We start from the raw sequence: 24581 nt of genomic DNA, 5'->3' as shown, positions 1-24581 counted from the left end.
GGGGGGGGGGAGCCTCAGGAGGGCAGGGTTTGGGGAGGGGAAGGACCTCAGTAGCATATACGGCCATTGCGGCCACCTTCTAAAGCAGCCATTCCCTCCAGGGGAACTGATCTCTGTCATCTGGGGATCAGTAGTAATAGCGGGACGTCTTCAGGCCCCACCCGGAGTGGATTAAAATCCCCAGTTATGAACTTCACTGTCTGGATGCCATTGGGCCAGTCACCAGTGACGGCCCCAGTTTTTTTCGCCCATTAGGCGAGGATACATTCTGCCCCCTCCCCCGTGCGGGACGGGAGAGCGGCAGGCACCAGAGTCGCGGCGGGCAGGCTGAGAAGGCGAGCGGCATTTTCCCATCCTCCTTCCCCCCCCTCCTTCTCTTTCTGTCTGGGGGGCTGCAAAGAGGGGAGTCTCTTGCCGGGGACGGAGCAAGAAGCCAGCAAGGGAGGCTTCCTGTGCGGAGCGAGGAGGGGACGAGGCCGGCCAGATTCCAGAATGGTGCCCTCCAGACGTCGCCCTAGGCTACAGTTTAAAATTTAACAATAACCCGCCGGCCCTGCCAGTCACTGTCTTTCAGTCTTTCATGGGTTGTTGAACAAAGTTTGAGACCAGTGGCAATTTTAAGAGCAACAGTTTTATTCAAAGTATAAGCTTTCGTGTGCATGCATGCATGCACTTCTTCAAATCCATTGTTCTGCTGCTTCAAACCAACACGCCTAACAACACAGTTGTTATGAGAGTAAAATGAGGGAGAATTACATACAAGCCCCCTAAACCATAAATCAATATAGTCCTTTGAATTATCTTCTTAGGCTGCGGTCACACACACGAAACAATCCACTTCCAGTGCACTTTCCAACTGGATTTTACTGTGCGAACTAGCAAAATCCAGTTGAAAAGGGCATTGAAAGTGGATTGTTTCGTGTGTGTGTGAATGCAGCCACAGAGCCTTTTTGCATTTCTGAAAATCATAGCGTCCTCCGACAGTCCATGACGACAACGGAGATCTGAACGGAAGGCTCACTTCAGTCGCTGAACGACACAAAGCGGGGAGATAACGCGCAAAAGAAGCCGCGCCCCCTTCTTAAGCTTCCAAATACAGCCGCGCCTTATCGCTCCGTTAGCGTAGGTGGGCGGGGTTCTCATACGTGTGGCTTCCACGTGCGCGCTCTGTGATTGGGCGCCCGCCCGGCTCTGTTCGCGGCCTTTGGTAGGGAAACGCCACGTTCCCGGGCGGAGGCGAAAGAGACGGTGGGCGTGGCCTCTCGAGCCCCAGCCAATGGCCAGGGGGCGTGCGTGGCGCAGCGTGCCCACCTCGCGAGCCAGTCTTCTGCCGAGTCCGCCGGGGAGGCAGGGCAGGGCTGGGCTAAGATGGCGGCGCCCGTCCTGCTGCGAGTGTCGGTGCCGCGCTGGGAGCGGGTGGCCCGCTACGCCGTGTGCTTAGCGGGCATCGCGCTCTCTCTCTACGCCTGCCACCTGGAGCGCGAGAAGGGGCGCGATCTCCACTACCGGGCCCTCTGCGACCTCAGCGAGCGCATCCGCTGCTCCGCCGCCATCGCCTCCAGGTCAGGCGGGCCTCTGCGTTTATACAGGGGGGCGCCTCCCCTGCCACCAGGGTGGGCCACGCGCTGCTCACAAGGGGGCCTCTGGGCATGTACAGAGGGCCGCTCGTTGGCATGGGGAAGTGCCAGTCGAGGGGGCAGAAGCTGGAGGCCCGAAGAGGAAGTCTCTTAGTGACCAGGCCCTCGCTAGGTGACCCGAGGGGACAGGCTCCGCCCGCTATCCCTTAGCCGCCTCTGGTCTTCAATCTGGGAGGAATAATAATAATACCCAGCCTGTGGTTAGTGCTTGTTGTATCCCATACTGCAGTTCTTGAAGGTAAACTAGGAATATTCTTCCCTATGTCATGAGGGAGGGGCGCTTAGCGGGCCTGTGCCAGACGTGAGGATTGAACCGAGGTGGGGTGGGTCCCGATTCATAATAATTTACAGTGCAGTGCTATGTGTCTCCATTCAGAGGCAAGTTAAACTTTGGTCTCGTTTACAGGTAAGTTTGTATAGAATTGTGGCTTTAGGTGTTTGTAGAAATTTGTTTATTCTGTAGCACTATTGTTGCTTTAGAATGATGAAATAACTGTGTTGGTCAGATTAGTATGTCAGTGGGGATGACTTCAGGGTGATTCTTCTCTTAGGGAAGTCATTTTTATTTTAAAAGTTGGAAAGTCTAAAATTGTAATGAAATGTAACTTAAAGGAGGCAAAGACCTTAATTATTAAGAGGAGAGTCAGTTCTGTTTTGCTTTTTGCATCAATAGGTGAGAATAGAGACGCTGCAGTGAGGGAATAACTGCATATACTCTGTATTGTGTCTTCGTCCATCCTGTTGACAAATGGGTTTCTGGCTGAAATAATAAGCTGATAGTCAGGGTAGAGGAGTTGTGTAACTGGGGTGTGTGAGTCTCTGTCTCAAACAATGAGGGTATAGATTTTGGCTTTCTAACAGAAAGAGGGTGTGGCTGTGAATGAGAGTATGCAGTGAAAGCAGAGAAGGAGAGGAATGGGGTGAGGTTGCTTTGACTGGCAGGGGTGTGACTGGGCTTGTTAGTGTTTAACCTGGACTATTCAAGCAGGAAGGAAGTTGGTTCATTTGAAATGTGGTGCTGGAGGAGAGTTTTACAGATACTGTGGAATGCCAAAAAGACAAATAAGTGAGTTCTGAATCAAATCAGGCCTGAACTTTTTGTAGAAGCTAAGACGACTAAATTATAATATTTTGGTTACATTATGAGAAGACAGGAGTCACTGGAAAAGACAATAATGGTAGGAAAAGTTGAAGGACGCAGGAAAAGAGAAAGACCTAAAATGAGTTGGACTGACTCTATAAAGTAAGCCCCAGCCCCCAGTTTGCAAGACCTGAGCAAGTCTGTTAATGATAGGATGTTTTGGAGGTCAGTAATTCATAGGGTTGCCTTAAGTTGGAAGAGACTTGATGGCATTTAATGCACACACGCAAACACATATTCTGATTTTGACTGGGTTTCTTACTGTGCAGGCTTTGTGCATCAGAGCTTAGCGATGGACCTTGTGTCTGGCGATATCTGTCAAGCCTGACTGGATGAATGGAGGTATTTATAGAGTTCAGGCTGCAAGGAGGGAAGTGTGACACCTTGGGGCTGGGAATGGTAGATCAGTGTGACAGTCATGAGCAAACAAAAGTCCCTAAAGCAGGAACTTGTGCTGTGGACTGGAAGTGAGCAGATCAGGGGTGGACTTGGGCTAGGCAGGTGTTCAGTGAGAGAGGTGTCCTCTCTGGGAAAAGAACTGCAGCAAAAGAATCAGGCTAAGGGTGAATGCAAACAAGTGCCTAGGAAGCAAAACAACCTGGTTTCTTACTTTTCCTGCAGCAGCTAAAATAACAAAGAAACTTGTGGCACCTTAAACTTTATTGTGGCAGAGGCCACACTATTTTCATATGCCTGACAAAGTGGGTCTTGGATCGTTAGCATTTATGCCTCAGTAAATCCATTTTGTCTTTCATGCCACCAGTCTGTTGTTTTGGCTTTTTAGGGAAAAGGTAACTTTGCTTGTAAAACTGGATTGAGGAAGTGTTGTGTGATTCTTTTGACATGCAGAAGGAACCAAAGTGGCGGTGTGCTACTTCCCTACTGCTGGATGCTTCTCTTACCTGGCATGCTGTATAATTTTCAATGTGCAGAACCCTGTTCCACTCATCTTGATCCTATAGCAGTATGTGTGTCCTGGACAGTTCAATGGCATGGCTTCACTTTCCTCAGTCCAACCTTTATGTATGATGATTGCAAAACAATTGGAGGCTTACTAAGTATTAGGTTTCTGTGAAAATCATAGCTGTGTCACAATTTTACATCATAAAGTTGGTTACCTGTAGATTTTTGAAGCTCTCATTTATGCCACTTTTCTGTATCGTGTTGATTTACCCCGGGGCTCATGCTTTTCTTAACTGGAGTGGTTGACACTTTATTTTTTGTGTTGCACAGAATTTGGAGTAACAGTTGATTCCTCCTGGTGCACAGTGGGAGCTTCACTGTTGCTTTGTAGTCATTCAAGTAAAAAGTTGAGATATCTCTGTCCCCTTTGCTTTCAGGAATGGCTTGGAGTTTTATATCCTTAGTTACACTCAGAACTAACCCAGAGCCACTGTGGTAAAGTGCTTGGAGTGTCAGACTGTCACCTGGAAGACCAGGTTTAAATCCCCAGTCTGCCATGAAGCTTGCTGGGTGACCTTGGGCCAGTCACTCTGTCAGCCTAACCTGCCTCACAGGGTTCTTGTATGCCACCATGAGTTCTTTGGAGGAAGGCTGGGATAAAAATGTCCTAAATAAATAAACAGTGTAGTAATCTCAAAGCCATGTTTCTCCCTTTGCCATCCCAAGCCTCAAAATCTTTCATACTCCATGCCTTGCTGTGCTGTTCTGCCAGCATTGCTTAAACTTTGGCTGTTGCCTGTTGCTGCGAGGACATAGTCCTCACAAGACGTAAGGGGATGTAGGCAGCTGTGCATGTGGCTATTCCAAGGTGCAAGGTGTAGAATGAGTTGGGACTGGAGTTGAGAAGGAGCATGGTGTTGGAGGCAAAGAAAGGCTGTTCCAAAGGCAGAAACTGGCTCAGACCCTGACCTGAAGATGCCTGATTAAAGAAATGAGGTTTTAAGGGGAAAAGCTGGCAGAGCTAGCACAAAACGTTACAATTCTAATTCTTCCTTGATGGAACAGAAAACAGAAACTCATGGTGGTGGGAGCACATAGGTGGGGCTTCCATCCAGAAACAGACTGAACTGCTTAGTGTCAGGAAGGCTGCTATGTAGTCTAGGGCTGGGGAGCAATACAAACAAGGCCAGAGTTTGCCTGGTGGATTTGGCAAAGAGCTAATTATAGCTAGGTCAAGTCTGGAAGAGCCACTGTCTTTGCAGTCCATGTCTGGCACTCTAGCAGTCTTACCACTATACCCCACTGCCTTCCAGTGTACCCTGTACCCTGCTTTCAGGCAATGCTCCCTATAAACTGTGGAGTCTTGTGAGCAAAAATTCTACTTTGTGAGCTACTGGCATTAAAGTTGTGAGTGAGCGATTTGGCTACTGTATAAATTAGTTTGCTCTGAAGCCGTCCTTCCTGAGCTAAGACAACAATGTGTGAGCCGGAGGCTAAAAAAACTGAGCTGACTCACACTAACTCAGCTTAGAGGGAACACTGCTTCCAGCTGTTTGGAACTCCAGGCAAGGTTAGATTGTGCCGTCAGCGCTGGAGAAGTCCCAGATCTGTGAGCATCTCACAAATTGGGAAATACGGCCCACCCAATACCAGGTCGGTTTTCAAAATGTGACAGTGCTCCTTAAAACCTGATCCATTTGTTGCCTTTTTCAGACAGTGTGTATGGGGGGGTGCAATACCATACTGTCAGGTAGCTCCCATGTGGCAGGTGTTCTGATATTGATAGTACAGAATGTGCCACACTTATTCCGGAACTACTTGATCTTCTAATAATGACTTTGCATCTTGAATTGCTACACGTCTGTTTTCCCAAAGAACGTGGGCAGTTTTGTTTAAGGTTGGAAGTAAATCATTCCGCAACCTGCCTCTTCACTTGGTGTATTTTTTCTCCCTGTTCACCTGGAAACAATTCTGCTCCAGGTTTTTTCCACCGAGCTGGTGCTCAAGGTAAAGTTGATTGCAAAAGAGATGCGGTTATATGCACAACTAGGCTGTTGACCATCAACTGCTTATTCTTGGCATCCACAAAGCATCATGGTGGAACTTTAGCAGGTGGTTGGTATCGTCCATGCTTGGAACATTCTGTCCAATGTGGTGTACTTTTTAAACTTTTAGAAGGTTTTTTTTTTTTTAAAACGTTTTCTGTGAGTATTGGGTATATGTGCCTGCGAGCCTGGAAGTAATGGTGACTTCTGGCGACCCCTGGTGAGGCTAAGACGTTTCAGAGAGGTGGTTTGATATAACCTGCTTCTGCATTCTGGCCCTGGTTATCCTTGGAGGTCTCCCTTCCAACTGCTTGCCTGGATCGGCCCTACATAGCTTCTGAGATCTGACGAGACTGGGCTTTCCTGGGCTATCCAGGTCAGGGCAAACCTTGTGTGGTTTTTGAACCACAGGAAAGATCCAATGTTTGTGCCTCTTTGCGGAAGTGTGGTCAAGATCCCTAGGGGGCTGGTGTTTGATGTACGTGGTGCTGATGTAGGTCTGCAGAAAGCCATAGTGAGTAATGGCCATGGTTTGGTTTGAGCTTGGAGGAAGGAGGCCTTGTTCTAGGGTGGGAGACCTTTGGTCACGCCCAGGAAGGAAAGAAGGGCTAGCCTCAGTCAGCATCTGGGAGGCTTCAGGTGGGACCTCGGGAAAGCCCATCTGCATCATCTCTCTCTGAAACTAGCAGCACAGGCTTGGCAGGTTTTTCTTGCTTGCCCCTTATCTCCTCTGTTTCAAATTTTTTTAGACTGTAAATTCTGCAGGGCAGACCCTGTTGTCTTGTTTTCCTATAAGGTAACATGCACATTGATGGGGCTGTTCAGAAACAATTTACAGTAGTGGAACTCCAGGGGTGAGGGGGAGATGACTGGCTGGTGATACTGGAGGATTGACTCCGGATGGTCTCTTAAACTGTTGTGCAGCTAACTTAATGGGATATATTTTGATCAGAAGAAGTCTCCAGCATATGCTCTTCCAGCAAATTCATTTCTGTGGATGTCATGGTATGGGGTAAAGGGCAGCGTAACCTCTTGCTCCCCAACGCAAACAGCACTACATACTCTGGCAGGAATCTCCTCTCACGGAGCTCAGCTGCTGTCTTGCATGCAGTAGGCCAGTGGACATAAATTGGGGAGGGGGGCTCTGCCCCATCCTCTTGCTATTCGTGTGGGGAAGAAGCTTTAGCCTGTCTCCTGTGAGTTGCATCAGTGGATGGCCTTGAATTAAGGCAAGGGTCAGCAACCTTTTAGGATTATAGAGCCACACTATGTCAAAATGCAGAGCAAGGGATTTGCAGAGAAGTCTGTATGAGAAAGCCTACCTGTATAACTGAAAACATTTTAATTTCAGAGGATAGCCACGTTGTTCCACAGTAGAACAGCTAGATTCAAGTTCCAGTAGCACCTTAAGAGAGCAACTGGATTTTCGAGGTATGGACATTTGAGAGTCAGCGGTATCTGATGAAGGGAGATTTGACTCTCAAAAGCTCATATTCCCAAAATCTTGCTGGTGCCTGGGGTGCTACTGGACCTGACGTCTAACCGCACCTGGGTTTTAGCCACTGTGTGACACAGAGTGTTGGATTGGATGGGTCTTTGGTCTCATCCAAGATGGCTTTTCTTGTGTTCTTATGGCTCAACATGTTGTTTGATTACTCAGAACTTGTCCGCAGCGCAAACACTAGCGCCTGTGCAGGGTTTGTCAGGAAGTGACCCATGCACGATTTCACAGTAAGTCATAAATACACACAGGAGGGCCCTCTGCAATTGTTTTAGTGCACTGGCATAAATCTCTGTGTGGTTCCCACTTGGATTACTAGCAACTGTTAACTTCTGTCATTTCCCTTTCTGAAAAGCATCTCTTAAGAAACCGGTCGTCCCATAAAAATCTTTGTTTGCCATTCCCTTCATGTACTGTTTAGTCTAGCATCCCACCTACTCTTCAAACATGCTTAAAGAGCTGTATTTGGTTCCCTAGAGAGCAGCAGGTTTTATAGCCCGGCATTAATGGGAGATGCTAGGGCCTAGATGAGAAACCCCTGGGGCCACATTGAGTCCCCCAGGTTGTCAGAACCCCGTCATCAGAGGTCATTTTGGGGGGGATCGCGGGGGATCGCAGTTCCCCCGGGTGAGGTATGGGGGGCGGGGCACATGATGAAGCCCCGCCCCCTGCTTCCGGCCGCCCCGCTTCCGGCCCTCATTCAGCCAGGAGGAGGCAGGAGAAGAGGGAGGGTAAGTTGCTTCCTCCCTGCCTGCCTGGGGCCAGGGAGGGCCTTTGCGGGGGTTCCTTGCACTCCCGCCGGCCTTGCAGGTCCACCACCGGGCCCCTCATGGTGCTCGGCAGTGGAGCTGCAAGGCTGGCGGCGGTGGCCGGGACCGTTGGGGGCAGGGCGTGTGGCCTTATGCCACACTCTCGGTGATGTCAGGGGGTGTGGCCTTATGACACACTTCTGGTGATGTCAGGGGGTGTGGCATATGCTAATGAGTTGTGCTAATGAGTTCCCCTAGCTCTTTTTCTACGAAACAACCCCTGCCTGTCATGATCTCAAAGTCTGTTCATGGAGTACTGGGGCAGATAGTTTTCAGTCAGAGAATCTATGGGTTGGAATTCTGCTGCTTTCCATTGCTTGGAATTTCCCCCATAATCTTGCCAGCTCTATGGTGCGATTAGAGGAACCTTCAAATTTGGTGCCTCTTTTTTAGTCTCCAGGGAAACTGCAAAACATAGAATGTGTCTCATCAGAAGTGACTTTGATCCTTAAGGCTCAAGAGGAAAAGTGCCGATTCTGCTGCTGGAAGTTCATGAGCACAACAGATGCTCTGTTGATGTGGCTCAGTTTTTTTCTTAAGCTGTTTAAATTTCTGTGTACCTCTGTAAGGGATCCTGCCGCTCTCCAAGGGGCCACTTAGTCCCAAAGGAGCTAGCCCTGGGAGGGTTGTGCTCGGAAGATTACAAAACTGGAAAATTACAAAAATCTATGCCCTGAAAAAACAAGACACATGAGAAATAATGTAAAAACTGGAATGCAGTGCACTAACAACAACTAACAGGGAAGATTGGAACACAGTGCACAGGTCAGTAGTTCAGCAGTTCGAGACCCGAGTGCCACATGACGAAGGGAGTTCCCACCTCTGGTCCCAGCTCCTGCCAACCTAGCAGTTCAAAAGCAAGAAATTACAAGTAGATAAATAGGTACCGTTTCGGTGGGAAGGTAACAGCGTCCCGTGCCCCTTGGTATTTAGTCACGCCAGCCACATGACCATGGAAACGTCTTCGGGCAGCGCTGGCTCTTTGGCTTGGAAACGGAGATAAGCACCGCACCCCTACTGTAAAATTTGACTGGCTTTCGAGCAAGGGAAACCTTTACCTTAATGTGCGCAGTAATTAGTGCAGTAAGCTGCAGCATTTATAAAAGTGCTCTACATTTCCCCCTTACCTCCATGTTGGCTGAATTAGGGAGGACCCACCCCCCCACCCCGCTCCAAAAGGTCTAACTGTGTAGGCCATCAGACTGCAAGTCTGAATGGCTTGCTGGTGGCAATGGAGAGTCAGTCCTCTTCATAAACAGAAACGAGTGCCGTAAAGCTAGAGGGGTGAACTCCTATAGCAGTTTGAGACCTGGGCCAGTCGGGTAAATCCCTCATTCTCCGTGGTAAAAGCTGTGGTAGTACTGTTTTCCCTTTAGAAAAATGTGCTGTAGGAGAGTCAGTGTGGTAAAGTGATTAAAGAGTTGGCCTAAGATTTGGGAGATTCCGCCGTGGATGCTCGCTGGGTCAAACAAACAAACCTTGGGCCAGTCACACATTCTCAGCCTCGCCTACCTCACAGGGCTGTTGTGAAGACAAAGTAGTATGCTACTTTGGTGAGAAAAATGGAGTTTAATGGGAGTGGTGGCAGCGGTGGTGGAAAGTGCCGTCAAGTCACAGCTGACATATGACGACCCACAGGGTTTCCAAGACAAGAGGCTTCAGAGGTGGTTTGCCATGGCCTGCCTCCGTGTCGTGACCCTGTTATTCCTTGGAGGTCTCCCATCCAAATACTAGCCAGGGCTGACCCTGCTTAGCTTTCGTTACCGGGCTAGCCAGGTCAGTGATATAAATGGATTAGAGAAGTACTAATAAACAGTCAAGCAGATTTAGAGTCCAGTGGCACCTTTAAGACCAACAAAGGTTTATTCAAGGTATGGACTTTCGTAGGCAAAGCACGCTTTTTCCAAATACAATGGAATGGGAGGTAAGGTTCAGAGTTATAGACTATAAGTTACAGTCTATAAGTTTGATCCTTACCTCCCATTCCACTGTATTTGGAAAAGTGTGCTTTGCGCATAAGTGCTCATACCTTGAATAAGCCTTTGTTGGTCTTAAAGGTGCCACTGGACTCTCAATGTGTTCTACTGCTTAAGACCAACACAGCTGACTACCTAGATCTAATAAACAGTCAAATGCAGATGCCCTGGAGCTTCAGGCCAAGAGGTGGCTAGCCACTCCTCCCCCAACTGCTGTCTTCCTTTCCCGACCTCTGGCTTAGGAGAGCAGCTAGCAGTGCAGGAAGGTTCCTCTTAGGCTCTAGTGGCATGCCCAGTTTTAAAGAGTCCAATGCGGGCCACACACACTTTGTGCCACCCACGTGAGTTCTGCAAGGCATGGGGGGGGGGGTCTCCTGCCCTCCAGCGAGATACTGATGTTATTGTAGAGATGCAGCCACAGCCCAGGTGTAGTGGTTAAGTGCGCGGACTCTAATCTGGGAGAACCGGGTTTGATTCCCCACTCCTCCACTTGCACCTGCTGGATGACCTTGGGCAAGTCATAGTTCTGGCACAGCTGTTCTGGAAAAAGAGCAGTTTCTGTCAGAGCTCTCTCAGCCCCACCTCCCTCACAGGGTGTCTGTTGTGGGGAGGGGGAGGGAAAGGAGTTTGTAAGCCAGGCCCGTAGCTAACATGGGGCCCACGGGGCCCGGCCCCCTAGTGTTTCTTCTGGGCCCCCTCTCTCCTGGGCTGCCCCCCAAATGCTCCAACCTACCACCTGCACTGTACTTCCATTTAATTAGCTGGTGGGCCCCCCAAGGCCCCCTCACAAAGAATTCCCTAGCTACGGGGCTGTTGTAAGCCGCGCTGAGACTCTGCGTAGTGAAGGGCGGGATATAAATCCAATCTCCTCTTCTTCTGTCGGGTCACTTTTGCTTGCTGATGCACTGGTGTTGCCTTGACTTGGCCAGTAGCTTTGGGGAGTGCTGTACAACTTCTTCATTGTCATGCTGTTTTGACTTGAAGGCATCAGTTTCTTGCTGGGGGATGAGATGAACCCCAGTGGAGGGAGTGGTGCCTTTGGTATGTAGGCCCGTAATGGTTTATGGCACTCTGAGTTGGCCAGCAATAGGGTCTCCTTGGAAACAACGTGGAGGGCTCTGAAATGTGGGGTACGGTAGGAGATGGCAATTTTGCCACCCCTTGTAATCTGCCACTGAAAACACCCACTCCTTTAGTTCACAGATGTGAAGACTGAACAGAAAACTGGAAAAAAGTTGTTCCTTTCCCCCAAATTACTTGCCAATGGGAAAATTGTAAATTTGGGGGCGCACCAGAAAACCCTACGAAATACAGTCTATTGGAATTAGTGGAGTAGTTAAGACAGGTTTTACTCGACATATGAAGTATGAGGATTTTTGTATAAGATCATCTCCAGTACATTGCATTTATATAGCAATACAACATATTTTCAAGGATATGTTTGGAGGAGATAGTGCTTTGTTTGCACTGTTACATAACTGATAGCATCTTGTTTGCACAGGCTCACCCACGGAGCCAGTTGCCAGGTTAACATGGAGCATTCTTGTGCAGTTTTTCTGACTTAAGCAAAACAGGATTCTCTTCTTGGGGGCGAGGGGTGGGGTTGGGGGGGGTAACTGAGCAGTCTGTATGGGATCATGTTTAACTCTTGCTACTTGTGAGACTGATTGAAACGGGAAGTAAAAAAAGCCAGTTCTTACAATGTAGAGTGTTTGGTCCATTGTCTTGCAGATGGGGTCGAGGGTTCGGCCTGCTGGGCTCCATATTTGGGAAGGACAGTGCAATAAACCAACCGAACAGTGTTTTCGGACTTGTGTTTTATATACTACAGATGCTACTTGGTAAGTTGTCATGCCTTTTCTTTATAATGCTCTTGCGGGCTTTGTGCAGATCTAGTTCCTGAAGGCGAGATTGTATGTTGTCTGAGCTGCCTAGGAGATGTAAAGCTTGCCCTGGTGACTCAGGGACCTTGGCTTCTCCCCTGCCTGTAAAAAGAGAAAGGAGCAACCATCTTGCAAGTTTATGAAAGCTCTCCAGCCTGGTTGCCTGTAAGAGATTCTTCCTCGCCCCAGGTGACCAGGCAAAAGTCTGCCTGCAGCTCCTTTTGGGGGGGGGGGGGTCAGGGAAAGCTCATGGGGGAGAATGATGGGACTCACTTGTGAGTCTGAATTCCAAATCTAAGGGGTGTTGGAAATTCAAAAAGAGGATGGTCCCTTGGGTGTCCTCTATTGCTGCTTTCTCATTAAAGTGTAAAATAACTCTATGAAGCTGGGTAACTTCCCTATCCCTGCACAGGCTGTCTCTTCTTCCTTGTTCTCCAAAGTCCTGTGCATTGATGGTTCATTAAATAAATCAGGGGGTGGTGCTCGCACACCTTTTCGACACGGTTCAGTACCCCCGTTGGGGGTGTGCACCCTTTCCTGCAGGAGAGGCGTGTCCTGTGTTGTGGCTTCGTGGTACCACGCAATGATCTTCCGTGCCCATGTGTCTAGGCTATTAAGCCCAAACATCCTTGACCAATGTTCCCTCTAAGCTGTGGAGTCTTGTGAGCAAAAATTCTACTTTGTGAGCTACTGACACTAAAGTTGTGAGTGAGCAATTTGGCTGCTGCATAAATTAGTTTGCTCTGGAACCATCCGTCCTGAGCTAAGAGGAAAATGTGTGAGCTGGAAGCTAAAAAACTGTGAGCTAGCTCACAGTAAATCAGCTTAGAGGGAACACTGTCCTTGACATGACTCTCTTGGTGCAGAAGTAACATTGTTAGGTGATTGGTAGCGCCCTGCGTGTTCTCTTGTTCACCTCCCTTGTGTGCTTCTTGTAAGAACGTAAGAAGAGCCCTATTGGATCAGGCCAGTGGTCCCTCTAGTCCAGCATCCTGCCTCACGCAGTGGCCAGCCAGTTCCTCTGGAGGGCCGACAACAGGGCATAGAGGCCGAGGCCTTCCCCTGATGCTTCCTCTTGGCTCTGAGTTATGTATGGTTCTCAGGATAATTGGTTGCATTCAATCCTGTGCCATGGTTAGCTCCATAAAGGGGAGGCCGTTCATCTGTGTTACGGATGTGTTCCGTGTTTTTTAAAAATGATTTGTGGACAGTTTCTTAAAAAGAAGAGCAACCCGGAGAACGATTACAATTCCGCAGGGCGTGTAAAACGGAGCTGTTCTACCAGGCTTTTGGTTGAGGTGGCGGGTCTCCAACCAAATCTGGCCCCTCCTTCTCGAGCTGCCCTCGATAGCAGCAAATTTACCACTCTGGGAACCCATACCAAATCAGGATCCATATCCCCTCTGTTGGAAACAGGCCCAGGACACCACAAGTTTTGGGAATGCCGTCTTGTTTATTAGGGAATTTGGAATGGTTTTCTTAGAGTTTTTTAAAATGATTGATCTATGTTGGTATTTTTTTCTGTTGTGACCTTGCCCTGAGCCTACCTGTGGGGAGGGCGGGATAGAAATAAAATAAATAAATAAACTTGGTCGATGCATGGAACCGGATGGCACATTGGCTTGGTGCATACTCTAGCAGCAGTATGACCTAGACGTAGCTGTACCATAAAACTCCTAATCGACCTACCTGACAAAAAGACCTTGCATGCAAGCGGAAAGGTGGGAGAACCCAGGAACCCACAGGGCACTTGTAGTGTATTCATCAGTGTAGGAGGTCAGATAGCGTTGCATCCAGTGTTCCCTCTAAGCTGGGTTAGTGTGAGCTAGCTCACAGTTTTTTAGCCCCCGGCTCACACATTTTTGTCTTAGCTCAGGAAGGATGGCTCCAGAGCCAGCTAATTTATGCAGTAGCCAAATTACCTGCTCACAACTTTAATGCCGGTAGCTCAGAAAGTAGAATTTTTGCTCACGGGACTCCACAGCTTAGAGGGAGCCTTGGTTGCATCTGCATGATTTTCAAAGCTTTAATCATTGACTTTTTCTTAATGACTATTTAAGATTTCCCTAACAGGAAAAGAAGAGAAAAAAGGATACTAGCTAATAACAACTAAAGCATAGATTCAATTCCAGTAGCACCTTAAAGACCAGCTTTTTAAAGTCAAAGCTCCCTTCATCAAACGCATAGTAGTACCATCTATGTGGATTTCAACAGCCAGCCAGATATACATTTTTGTCTATCAAAAGTTGCAATTAATAACCACTTAATTTAAATCCTCTCCCATGGTGTGCTCATATGTAAATAATTAGTAAGTAACAAATCATACAATACTTTTAGGACATCTACTTTATGGTAAAAGGTAAAGGTTCCCTTGCTCGAAAGCCAGTCGAGTCCGACTCTAGGGTTGCGGTGCTCATCTCCGTTTCAAAGCCAAAGAGCCAGCGCTGTCCGAAGACATTTCCGTGGTCATGTGGCCGGCATGACTAAACACCAAGGCGCACAGAACGCTGTTACCTTCCCACCGAAGTGGTACCTATTTATCTACTTGCAGTTTCGTGCTTTCGAACTGCTAGGTTGGCAGGAGCTGGAACTAAAGATGGGAGCTCACTCTGTCATGCGGCAACTCAGGTCTCGAACTGCTGAACTACTGACCTTCCACAACCTGTATAAAGTACCATAACTTTATGGTACTTCTCTGTAATTAGCAAAATAAGTTGGGTTATTTATTACTTTAAGCTGCAAAGACATCTTCTCCAAGATTAAAAATTACTGAAGTTTTTAGCATTAAGAGAGGTTCTTGTTCGTTTGGCTAACAGTGAGTAGTATGCTACTGCTGAGCTTGATAAACTGTTAAAAGGCATTAAAGAAAAATCTGCCCCGTCACAGTCTGCTTTGGCTGAAACACCGACTTATCTCTTTTTAAGGTATAATTTATCATAACGATTGTACCATGTTACAGCCAGAATCCTTGTTGGTAAGGTGGGTTTCAAGACCAAAATGAAGTAGCAGTAACTGCTCTGTGTTTTGCTTTCCAGGAACGACGGCCAGTGCGGTGGCGGCGCTAGTCCTCATGATGTCTTCCCTAGTGTCTGTAATAGGATCCTTGTACCTGGCCTACATTCTGTACTTTGTGCTGAAGGAATTCTGCATTATCTGTGTTGTCACGTACTTGCTGAACTTCATTCTCTTTATCATCAACTACAAACGACTAGTTTACTTGAACGAGGCCTGGAAACGCCAGCTCCTCCCCAAACAGGATTAATTTCCCTGTGAACTTTTGGCTGACAGAATCTGAAGACCCGACCTCAACTTGAGTTTATTTCACAGTAAAAGAGAAACTTTTTTTTTTATTCTCATTGGATGCTTTGTCCGAGAATCATAACTGGTTTAATTACAACCGAGGAAGGAGCCCCCTAAATAACTTCCGTGCTAACCTTCAAGTCGGTATGGTGAGGAACAGCCGAGGAAGTTCTCATCTGATCAAAGATGAGCTTTAACTCTGCTTTGATGGCATTTGTTCGCTGCAGATTCTTTACTCTGCTCTGTCTTCCCCATTCCTTCCCCCCCCCCATATTTAAAGTCGGAAACACTTGCTAGGAAGTACCGTGCGCGTGCATAAATTCAGTTTTGGGGTCTAACGGAAGACGTGATCATGATAACTTTATTCTAGACTTTAGAGGTACCATACAGAGATGTTGCTGTGTTTACATTGTGTGTGTCTGTCTGTAGTTGATGGGATTTGAAAAGCATACGTGCAGCAGCTAGGACACTCACTGCGAAATCGTATGTAATGCTAGAAAGGCCCGGCCGTACCTTTGCAAAAACAGAAGCTCCATCACGACTCGGCTGGCTTCATTTAGAAGCGTAGTGACCTTGAAGAATCATTTGTCCTCTTGTTGGGAGATTTGTTTGAACAAACACCTTAAACAAAAGCAGGATAAAAGGAGCCCATCTCTGCGGGAGGCTTACGGTTAGCTGAGATTCCTTGTTTTTTTGTATGCGTACACACGCATGTGCATCTGTGACGAGACGTAAGTTGACGCTGACGGTTGTATGTGTTCTACAACCAATGGAACGGTTTCGGGTTCCCTGCATAACATACAAAGTTGTTACGACTGGCAAAAAAAAGAGTCTTCTCTGAGGACACTGTGGAGGGGATTTGGCCAGAGGTGGCATGTGGAGTCTGTAGAGGAAGATGCCCCTTTATTAAAGGGGAAACGTGTTCCGAGTGGAATTCAGGGACAGAGCGGGTCAGTCTCTTCGAACCAGTGTCAGGCAGTCAGACAGTATTACCGGTTCAATAAGCTGCTGTGTAGAACTACAACTCTTACACTGGATCCCAGTAACTTACTGGCAAACTGATGCACTGTTCAGGCATCACCTGCAGTGATGTCTTCTCCTGCTAGCCCCTGTCGAAACCAAGAGGGCAGCTGCTGAAGGAAACAAAATTTCCCTTCGCTTCGAGTGGTTGATGGAGGGACACATCCCTACAGGTGATGCCCAAGGAGACCGAGCGATTCGGGATCCTTGATACATAGGAGAGGTTAGAGTGGATGTGTAATCAGTTCTCCCCACCCCAAAGTGGTGTGTGGTGGGGAGGACCGTGTGTGTGTGTGTGTATGTTGAAGGTCGTTAAAGGAAACAAGTAGGCAGATCACTCAGAACCGAGTGGGGCGTTCAGGATTCAATCACGGTTCTTGAAGCGATACGTTCAAGCGAATTGCAGATCACTGCGTTGCCGTCCTGTCCCCCTCCCTCCCCGCTCCGGTTTGTGTCACCCCCCGAAACACAATGTTTAAAAAGTGCCTTCTGTCTTTTAAACACAAAGCAAACAAGAGCAACCAAATATCTGTGGGTGTTTGAAATTGGCAGGCAGAAGTGTTTCTTGCGTGTGCAAAATGGAAACAAACCTTGGCAGTATGTAGGGAAGCGATGTTGTGCCCCTTGCATGCCGAGGGGCCGCAGTGTTGTGAACGAATCTCTCACCTAGAGGTCCCTAATTCTGGGGCAGGCTGAGAGTGCCAGGCCTCTGTAGTCCGCAGGTGCCTGCAGCTGTGTTGAGGCCCATGACTGACAGGGACGGTATAGGCACTGTGGGGCTTGCAGCAGGGTTGTGCTCTTGCTGCTGCGGTAATTCATAGAAAGAGGCTACCTGTCTCTCCTTAGGGTGCGTTGTGCAGTATTGTACCTAACTGCCTGAGCTCGGTGGCTTTCTCCAATGAGTTTTGACACAGGAATTTGCACAGCCGGTGCCGGATTTTGCAAACAAGACTTAGCAGAGTGAGACAGTTGTAGAGGACAGTAGCAGCGACTGGCTTTGACCGCAGCTATGGACACTCATGCAGAGTTCCCTTCCGGTACACCCCAATGCTACTGCATTACTGCTTGTCCTCCTGCCACGCTTTGTGGCTTCTCGCAGCAGTGGAGAGAAGCAAGGATGTCACTGCAGTTTCTTATTCCTTCGTGCAGCAGCGGAAATAACATAGATGCCTCTAAAGGGTGAGTGGGTAGTGGTAGCAGCTGTCTGCAGGTGCCCATAGCAGTTGTCGGAACACAGTGGCTGCTGCAGTCACCCAGAGGCTCCTCGCTACATGTAGTGTCTGGTTAGGGCTCTCAGGCAATCCAGTCTGCGGGACTGATACCTGCAGGGCTGGCCATTCTGGCCAGGCAGCCCAACCCGTCTGTTGGGGGCACTGAAAAGCAGGGCGGTGCAGCATACAGTCTGATAGCTGGGAGCAGGTCTGACCCTTTAGCAAGGACCTTGGAACGCAGCCATAGAGTCCCAAGGTACGGCAGAACAACCCAGGGCCAGCTCTGACTATAGTTAAACCGCGCTCTGTTCTCTCACTGTCTCGATGCCAAAATGTGAATCGGGGAAGTTGTCTTATTGGCAGTGTTGGGTTGTCCTCTTGCCTTTGTTATCTGTCAGGACGTAGCTTGTCAAAGCCCTCCCGTTAAGAATTCTGTTCAGCCTGAAATTTCTTCCTTGTGAGTCTCTGTATGTAACTCTGATTTTGATGTACTGTAAGAAGGCCGGGGGGGGGGGGGGGGAGGGAGCATTCAATGTCAAGGTGTTAAAAGAATGCTCTTGTATTAGCGTCTTCAGTGGAAGCAGGCCTCTACCCTGGATGGACGTCCCGACAGTATTGAAATGTCTGCCAAAATCTGTCCTGTTTTTACTGGGGACTGGCGTGCAAGGGATGGTGAAGGGGGAACCCTGTTAAACCAGTGATGTTATAATACATATTAGAACACTAAACCGGCTTGTCCTTGTCCGAAGCTTCTCAATTTATCTTTGCGTCGATCAGAGTACATTTAAAGCTTGCCTGAACTTTGGGATCCGGGGAAGAGGAGTGGGCGGGTAGAGCCTTGTGTAATATTTCCTGTGGGACCATTGAGGTTTTACCCTCTCCTGTACGGGAAGATGCCACTCTGTGGGTTGTTAGTATCTTTTTTTTTTTTTTTTACTTTAAACCATTCCTGTAACCATTAAATACCTTTGACATATCAAAAGTATTAAATTAAATTAAAGATGCTGTTTTCGGACTCTGGGCCCTCTGCCTGATCAGAATAGTAAACCGTAAGCAATCGGCAGGTAAGGGGCAGGGGAAGGTTTCTTCCCTTCTCCGCCGGAGTCTGCTCCCTGGGCCAAGCACTCTGTCTGCTCATCTCAAATGGCAGGCCGAACCACGATTTGAATTTTTAAGTTGCTTTTCCAAATTGTCGTCTTTGTTTCTCAGCAAGGAAAAAAAATCTCAGATTCTTGTGTACTTCTCAATCCAGGAAGAACCTAGTTTCTGAGCAGAACCAGAGTAACGGACTCAGAAAGGGCATGACTCCCGGGTGTCGGTTCCCTCTCCATGAAATGAAGGAATCTCGGGTCTCAAGGAATGAGGAAGAGGTGCAGAACAGCAGCTGTGCCCCTTGCAGAGTGATACGATTTTTGCCCAAGTGTGTGTGTGTGTGTGTGTGGGGTGTCTATCAATATAGGTCCCTCTCTTCTGGCGGGGGATCAGGGCTGAAAAGACCCCCGCAGCAGTTGCCTCTGCTTGCCTCATTTCATTATTTGTGCTGCAGCTTTGATGAAACCTCTGCAGGGAACGGGGGGCGGCGGAGGGGTCCTTAAAAGGAGGTGCCGTGCCTGGTGTGCCAGTGTGAGTCCGTTCTGCCATTTGCCCATCTCTCTTGTGGGGCGAATGGTGATTCAGCGGCAGACTACGTCACTCCTGTCGTTTGCAGTGGAAAAGTGTAAGAGTCCAGTAGCACCTTAAAGACTGACACCAAATTTGTGGCGGGGGATGAGCTTTCGCGAGTCAGTGCTCGCTGCTTCAGATATTCTTCTGTGAGCAGTGACTAACGAACGCTCATCCCCTGCCACAAATTCGGCGTCAGTCTTTAAGGTGCTACTGGACTCTTGCTCTTTTGTACCGCTACAGACAGACGGACATGGCTGCCCATCTTGATCTGCCTCCTGTGGCTGGCAGGAGGCATGCCGAAGAGTGCATGCCGTTTCTCTCCATGCCACCGACTGCTCCTGCAACAATTCCATCTTGTACCACCACCCTTGAAGGGTCAAAGACCCGTTGTCCACTCTTGCCAATGGTCACCTGTCAAAACTTAGCTGTTTGGTGGTTAGTAGCAATAACCTGAGCAATTAATGCACGAAGAACTGGCCTGCTGCAGGCCAGTACCATGGTCTTCTCCCTCCTCATGTGAATCGTACTAGGCACTGAAGGCCATTGGCCGATGGGCTGGTAGGCACTGTGGCAGAGTTAGGTGTGCATGGAGGTGTCTCTTTTCCTAGACGAAAGCACCCATGCATCTGGTAAAACCCCTCCATGTGCTTTGCAGAACCCTTAATACCTTTCGGATAACAAGTCCAGCTTGCATTGGTCAGACTGAATGATGGTTGTCCTGCATTAGGAGGAAAGTGCCCCTAGTTGTGGACGGCTGCATGATTTCCAGTGTTAATTTAAGTCTTCCTGCCAAGCTTCCCAATGTGCCAGGATTATGCAATGGTTCGAGAGGCATTGCTTTGGCAGGGGACAGGATGCCGGCAGAGAGCGATTCACAGGCATAGAAGGGAAACGGCCCTGTAAGAAAGGCACCCAAAGGGTAGCCTCACTTCAAAAAGTGTGAGTCATATTTCCCCCCTGAAGATGCTCTGTTACTTTGCTGCTCAGTTTTGGGGCATCTCTAATCCCACAGTTGTGTGTGTGGGGGGGGGGGTTGGGGTGAGGAAGTCAGGCGTTGTGATTGCTCCTGATCTGCATGGAGATGTTTGAAGTGAAAACCAGATTAAACTTTGCTTGGGTTCTGCCAACGTTGTCCAGCCACACCCTAGCAAAATTAATCGGCTGCGGGTAAAAATATTCCGTTACCATTTTGGGTTGTTTAAAAAAAAAGTCTGTATTAAGCATGGCCTAAGTATTTGGTGTGTGTGTTCTGTCTCGTACGTTCCATCTGACAAAATTTTTATCACATGCTTCAAACTCCAAACTGTCTGTCGAGCGGAGACGTTCCATTTTTACGTTCAACGTTAAGACTACAGAATCCTGAGGTCTAGAATAGAGTTTTGCTAACGGGGAATTTAAGAAAAAAATGTAAATAATGTAAGAATGTTTATTTGTTGCACATAACTTTTTTGGTATAAAAATAAATGTAGAAATTATCTGTGGATGTCTTTTTGCAGTATTTTCGTGACACACGACTGTGGCTCTGGGCTTTCTTTACCTTTTAAAAAATGTCTTCAGTGATGCTGCGTGAGAGTATCTTTGCCTGCTGGATTGCTTTTTGAAAGGGAAAAAAACCAAGCAGAATTCACATTCTGTCTTTTCATTTCTGATTCCTGAAGAGCCAAAACTCAGGTGTGCACTGCGGATAGAGAGGCAGGGTGGTGTCATGGGGACAGATTGCTGGGTGTCGGGGCCAGTCACACACTGTCAGCCTAATCTACCTCAGAGGACTGTTGTGAAGAGAACCTGGAGGAGAGAACATTGTTAAACTGCCTAGGGTCCCCAATGGGGAAAAAGGCGGGGTAGGAATTAGGTAAATTAATAGGTGGGATGCAATAAATTAATAAGTGGGATTCTGTTAAGTGCAAATAAGTGCATGCAGCTCTTAGAAGAAGAGTTGGTTTTATACCCTGCCCTTCAGTACCCAAAGGAGTCTCGGAGTGGCTTACAGTCCCTTTCCCTTCCCCTCCCCACAACAGGCACCCTGTGATGTAGGTGGGGCCGAGAGAGCTCGAGAGAGAACTGTGACTGACCCAAGGTCATCCAGCTGGCTGCATGTGGAGGAGTGGGGAATCAAACCCGGTTCTCCAGATTAGAGTCTGCCGTTCTTAACCACTACACCAAACTGGCTCTCAGTTAGTGATTACATTTCCACATAAAGTTGACGGCCAGCGTTTTGTCGGGAGGGGTCACAGCTCAGTGGTAGAGCACCTGCTTTGCATGCAAAAGGTCCCCGATTCAGTCCCCAGTATCTCCAGTAGAAAGGATCGGGTGCAATGCTCCCTCTAAGCTGTGGAGTCTTGTGAGCAAAAATTCCACTTTGTGAGCTGCTGGCATTAAAGTTGTGCGCGAGGGATTTGGCTGCCGCATAAATTAGTTTGTTCTGGAGCCCTCCTTCCTGAGCTAAGACAATGTGTGAGCTGGAGGCTAAAAAACTGAGCTAGCTCACACTAACTCAGCTTAGAGGGAACACTGATCGGGTGATATGAAATACCTCTTGCCTGAGACCCTGGAGAGCTACTGCCAGTCTGAGTGGACAATAGTGACCGATTCAGCGTAACGCAGCTTAAACATAAGAACTTAAGAGATGCCAATGTTGGATCAGGCCAAAGGCCCATCCAGTCCAACACTCTGTCATACAGTGGCCAGAAATACCAGGTGCCATCAGGAGGTCCACCAGTGGGGCCAGGACATTAGAAGCCCTCCCACTGTTGACCCCCCCCCCCAAGATGACAGAGCATCACTTGCCCCAGAGCCCCTATCTGTACCTTGTGGCTAATAGCCACTGATGGACCTCTGCTCCATATGCTTATCTAATGCCCTTTTGAAGCCGTCCATGCTTGTAGCCGCCACCACCTCCTGTGGCAGTGAATTCCAAGTGTTAATCACTCTTTGGGTGAAGAAGTAATTCCTTTTATCCGTCCTAACCCGACCGCTCAGCAATTTCATGGAGTGCCCACAAGTTCTTGTATTGTGAGAAAGGGAGAAAAGTACCTCTTTCTCTACCTGCTCATGTGTCTTTTTTTTATGCTAATTCAATAGGTCTGTCACCTGCTCCAAGGAGTCCCGATTAACTCTGTGATTAGGCTCATGCATCAGTACAGCATTCTAGAGAAGAAATCCACATTTGGTTTCACAGCCGAGCACATGTCACACAGAAGCATGTGGGAGGCATTCCTTCCTGTCTGAGAGAAGAGGCATTTACTTGCTGCTGTGCAGAACCAAACGAGTGATGCTTCCTCTTAAACAACTGCTAGCTCCAGTTTTTGGAAGTATGGTTTAAAAAACCAAAACCACCAGTCACCATTTAAGTCAAAAGGTTGCTTAGAAGGTCAAGTATAGAAATAACTGTGGCATCCTCAGTGGATGGTCAGAAGAACTTCCAAGTTTAAACATCTTGTCATTTTAAAAATTCTAGATTAGAAGGTGAATTGAGGCAGAAAGTACCAGGTGACTCCATCTCAATGACAGGGGTTAAGGTGGAGGATACTCCCCTGGAGATGAGATCTGGAAGGAGGGAAAAATAAGACAGGAGAGGAAAAGCAACTTGCCTGTCGTCTTTACTCGCTGACTTGTTGAGGAATTTCACATTACCCTTTTTAACCCGTTTTGAAGCCGTTTTTGATCCATCGTGGAGTAAACCAGTATAGGGCTGCCATTTCACACATGGCTTTCCCCTCCCGGTAAAGAGCTGGATCTGAAGCGGTTTGCCTTTTCAGTCTGCACCGCTTTCCCCCCGCTGTTTTTCGCCCGCGCGGGCGATCTTCAGCTTTTTTTTTTAACGTTCGTGTTAGAGCGCTATGGTGCTATAGCACAACACATCAGGCATTGCAATGGGGTTGATATAATGCTGTTGCGTTATACCGTTATAGTGCTATAAAGCGAACGTTTTTTTAAAAAAGCCGTAGATCACCCGCGTGGGCGAAAAATGGCAGGAAAAAGTGCATCGGAACCGGGAGAGGAAACTGAAGACTACTTGGAAGCGGTTGACAGGTAAAACGCTTCAGCCCCATTTCCTAAACGGGACAGAAGCATTTGTGTGTGAAATTAGAAATATATTCCGGTAGGGAACTGGTTCTAAAACAGTTCTGTCTGAAATGACAGACCAGAAACCGTTTGGGAACCGTTCCTCTTCCGGATTATATCGTCTGTCTGAAATTTCTCTTTATGATGTGCGGGGAGATATTTGACAGGGGAGTGCTCAGCACCCTGCCTCCCTGCTTTAGTCCGTGAAATTTTTCTGCCTCATTCTGATGTGCTGAATACTCTGACCCTAAAAAAACCTGTCTTTAAAACCTGCAAGTCTCCCTTTATCCTGTGAAGGAGAGAAAATACAGTTTGGTAGGCTTGTGTGATTGTTCTTCTCTGACTGGACTGTACAACATTAAGGTGCGTGAGAGAAATGTCAGAACACTTCCTGTGTTTTAAAAGTGTATCTGCTTAATGCAGCCAGGAAAAGGCTGAGCTGGAATCTTGTGCATAATGCTCTATAGAGTTTGCTATGTGCAGGGGAAACAATACAAATGTGCTTTTCCCCCCCTGCCTACAATTTGAAATGGTAGAGTCTGGCATTACCTGGCTGTCCTACTTTTCCTCTGTCACAGAACTGGGGTGTGCAAGGGGAATTTCTGGCTCTCTCACAGACCCAGACTTCTGTGAAGTGGCTACACCCTGCACCTTCAGACCACACTCTGGCTTCGTTTACGAGAGGTCTACTGTGTTTGGATCAGAACTCTACTATAATGCAGATATTAATCCATTGTGTTAAAAACTGCCAGAGACAGCAGCGTTTTGGTCCCTGTTATAATATCACCTCTGGTATAACCTTATTTGTGGTATTTTTAGGTAAGCCATGCTCACCCTTGGTCCTCTCTGCCCCATTCTCAATATGGGGAGAACCAGTCTACCAAGGAGCAGCCATCTTGGTCTGTTGCCATAGAAACAGACAGGAGTGTTGTAACAGCTTAAAGACAAGCCAGTGTTCTAGTATACGCTGCTGGAGGAAAGTTTGCTGGGATATAAATGTGTTTATTTTTAATGTGGTGCAGGCGTCCTGTCTGGTTCACCTAGGGCAGTGTATGTTTGAACACTCAGTATAATGCAAATGATGGTGGTTTAATTCCCGTTGGAAGCCAGCCTCTGACGGTCCCACACTGATAAACAGGAGAATTTTGTGGCCCTCGCTTTAGGGCTGAGTCGCCTATTAATGGACGACTGGCTGGGTTCCAGCCTTCATGTCCCTCTGATGTTACTTTCAGCATACGTGTTCACAGGGCTTTTTTTGTAGAAAAAGCCCAGCAGGAACTCATTAGCATAATAGGCCACACCCAACAGCAGAAATTCATTTGCTTATTAGGACACACCCCTGACAGCACAGCTCATTAGCATATTAGGCCACACATCCCATGTTCGCAGAAGTGTGGTCATCCAGACACACTCACCTTTTGCTTC

The 24581-nt window shown here is 47.9% G+C and overlaps 1 protein-coding gene across 1 annotated transcript; it reads left to right on the top strand.

Moving 5' to 3' along the window:
- The first annotated feature begins 1352 nt into the window (after positions 1–1352).
- On the top strand, positions 1353–17940 carry VKORC1L1 (vitamin K epoxide reductase complex subunit 1 like 1). The gene is made up of 3 exons (XM_015413656.1): positions 1353–1562; positions 11744–11853; positions 14931–17940. Exons 1-3 carry the CDS (start codon positions 1369–1371, stop codon positions 15155–15157), a joined length of 531 nt encoding a protein of 176 aa, XP_015269142.1. The 5' UTR covers positions 1353–1368; the 3' UTR covers positions 15158–17940.
- The last annotated feature ends 6641 nt before the right edge of the window (positions 17941–24581 follow it).

This window comes from Gekko japonicus, unplaced genomic scaffold (assembly GCF_001447785.1).
Source record: "Gekko japonicus isolate JY-2015 unplaced genomic scaffold, Gekko_japonicus_V1.1 scaffold452, whole genome shotgun sequence".
Classification (NCBI taxonomy): Eukaryota; Metazoa; Chordata; class Lepidosauria; order Squamata; family Gekkonidae; genus Gekko; species Gekko japonicus.
This window is presented reverse-complemented; position numbering and strand designations above follow the sequence as displayed.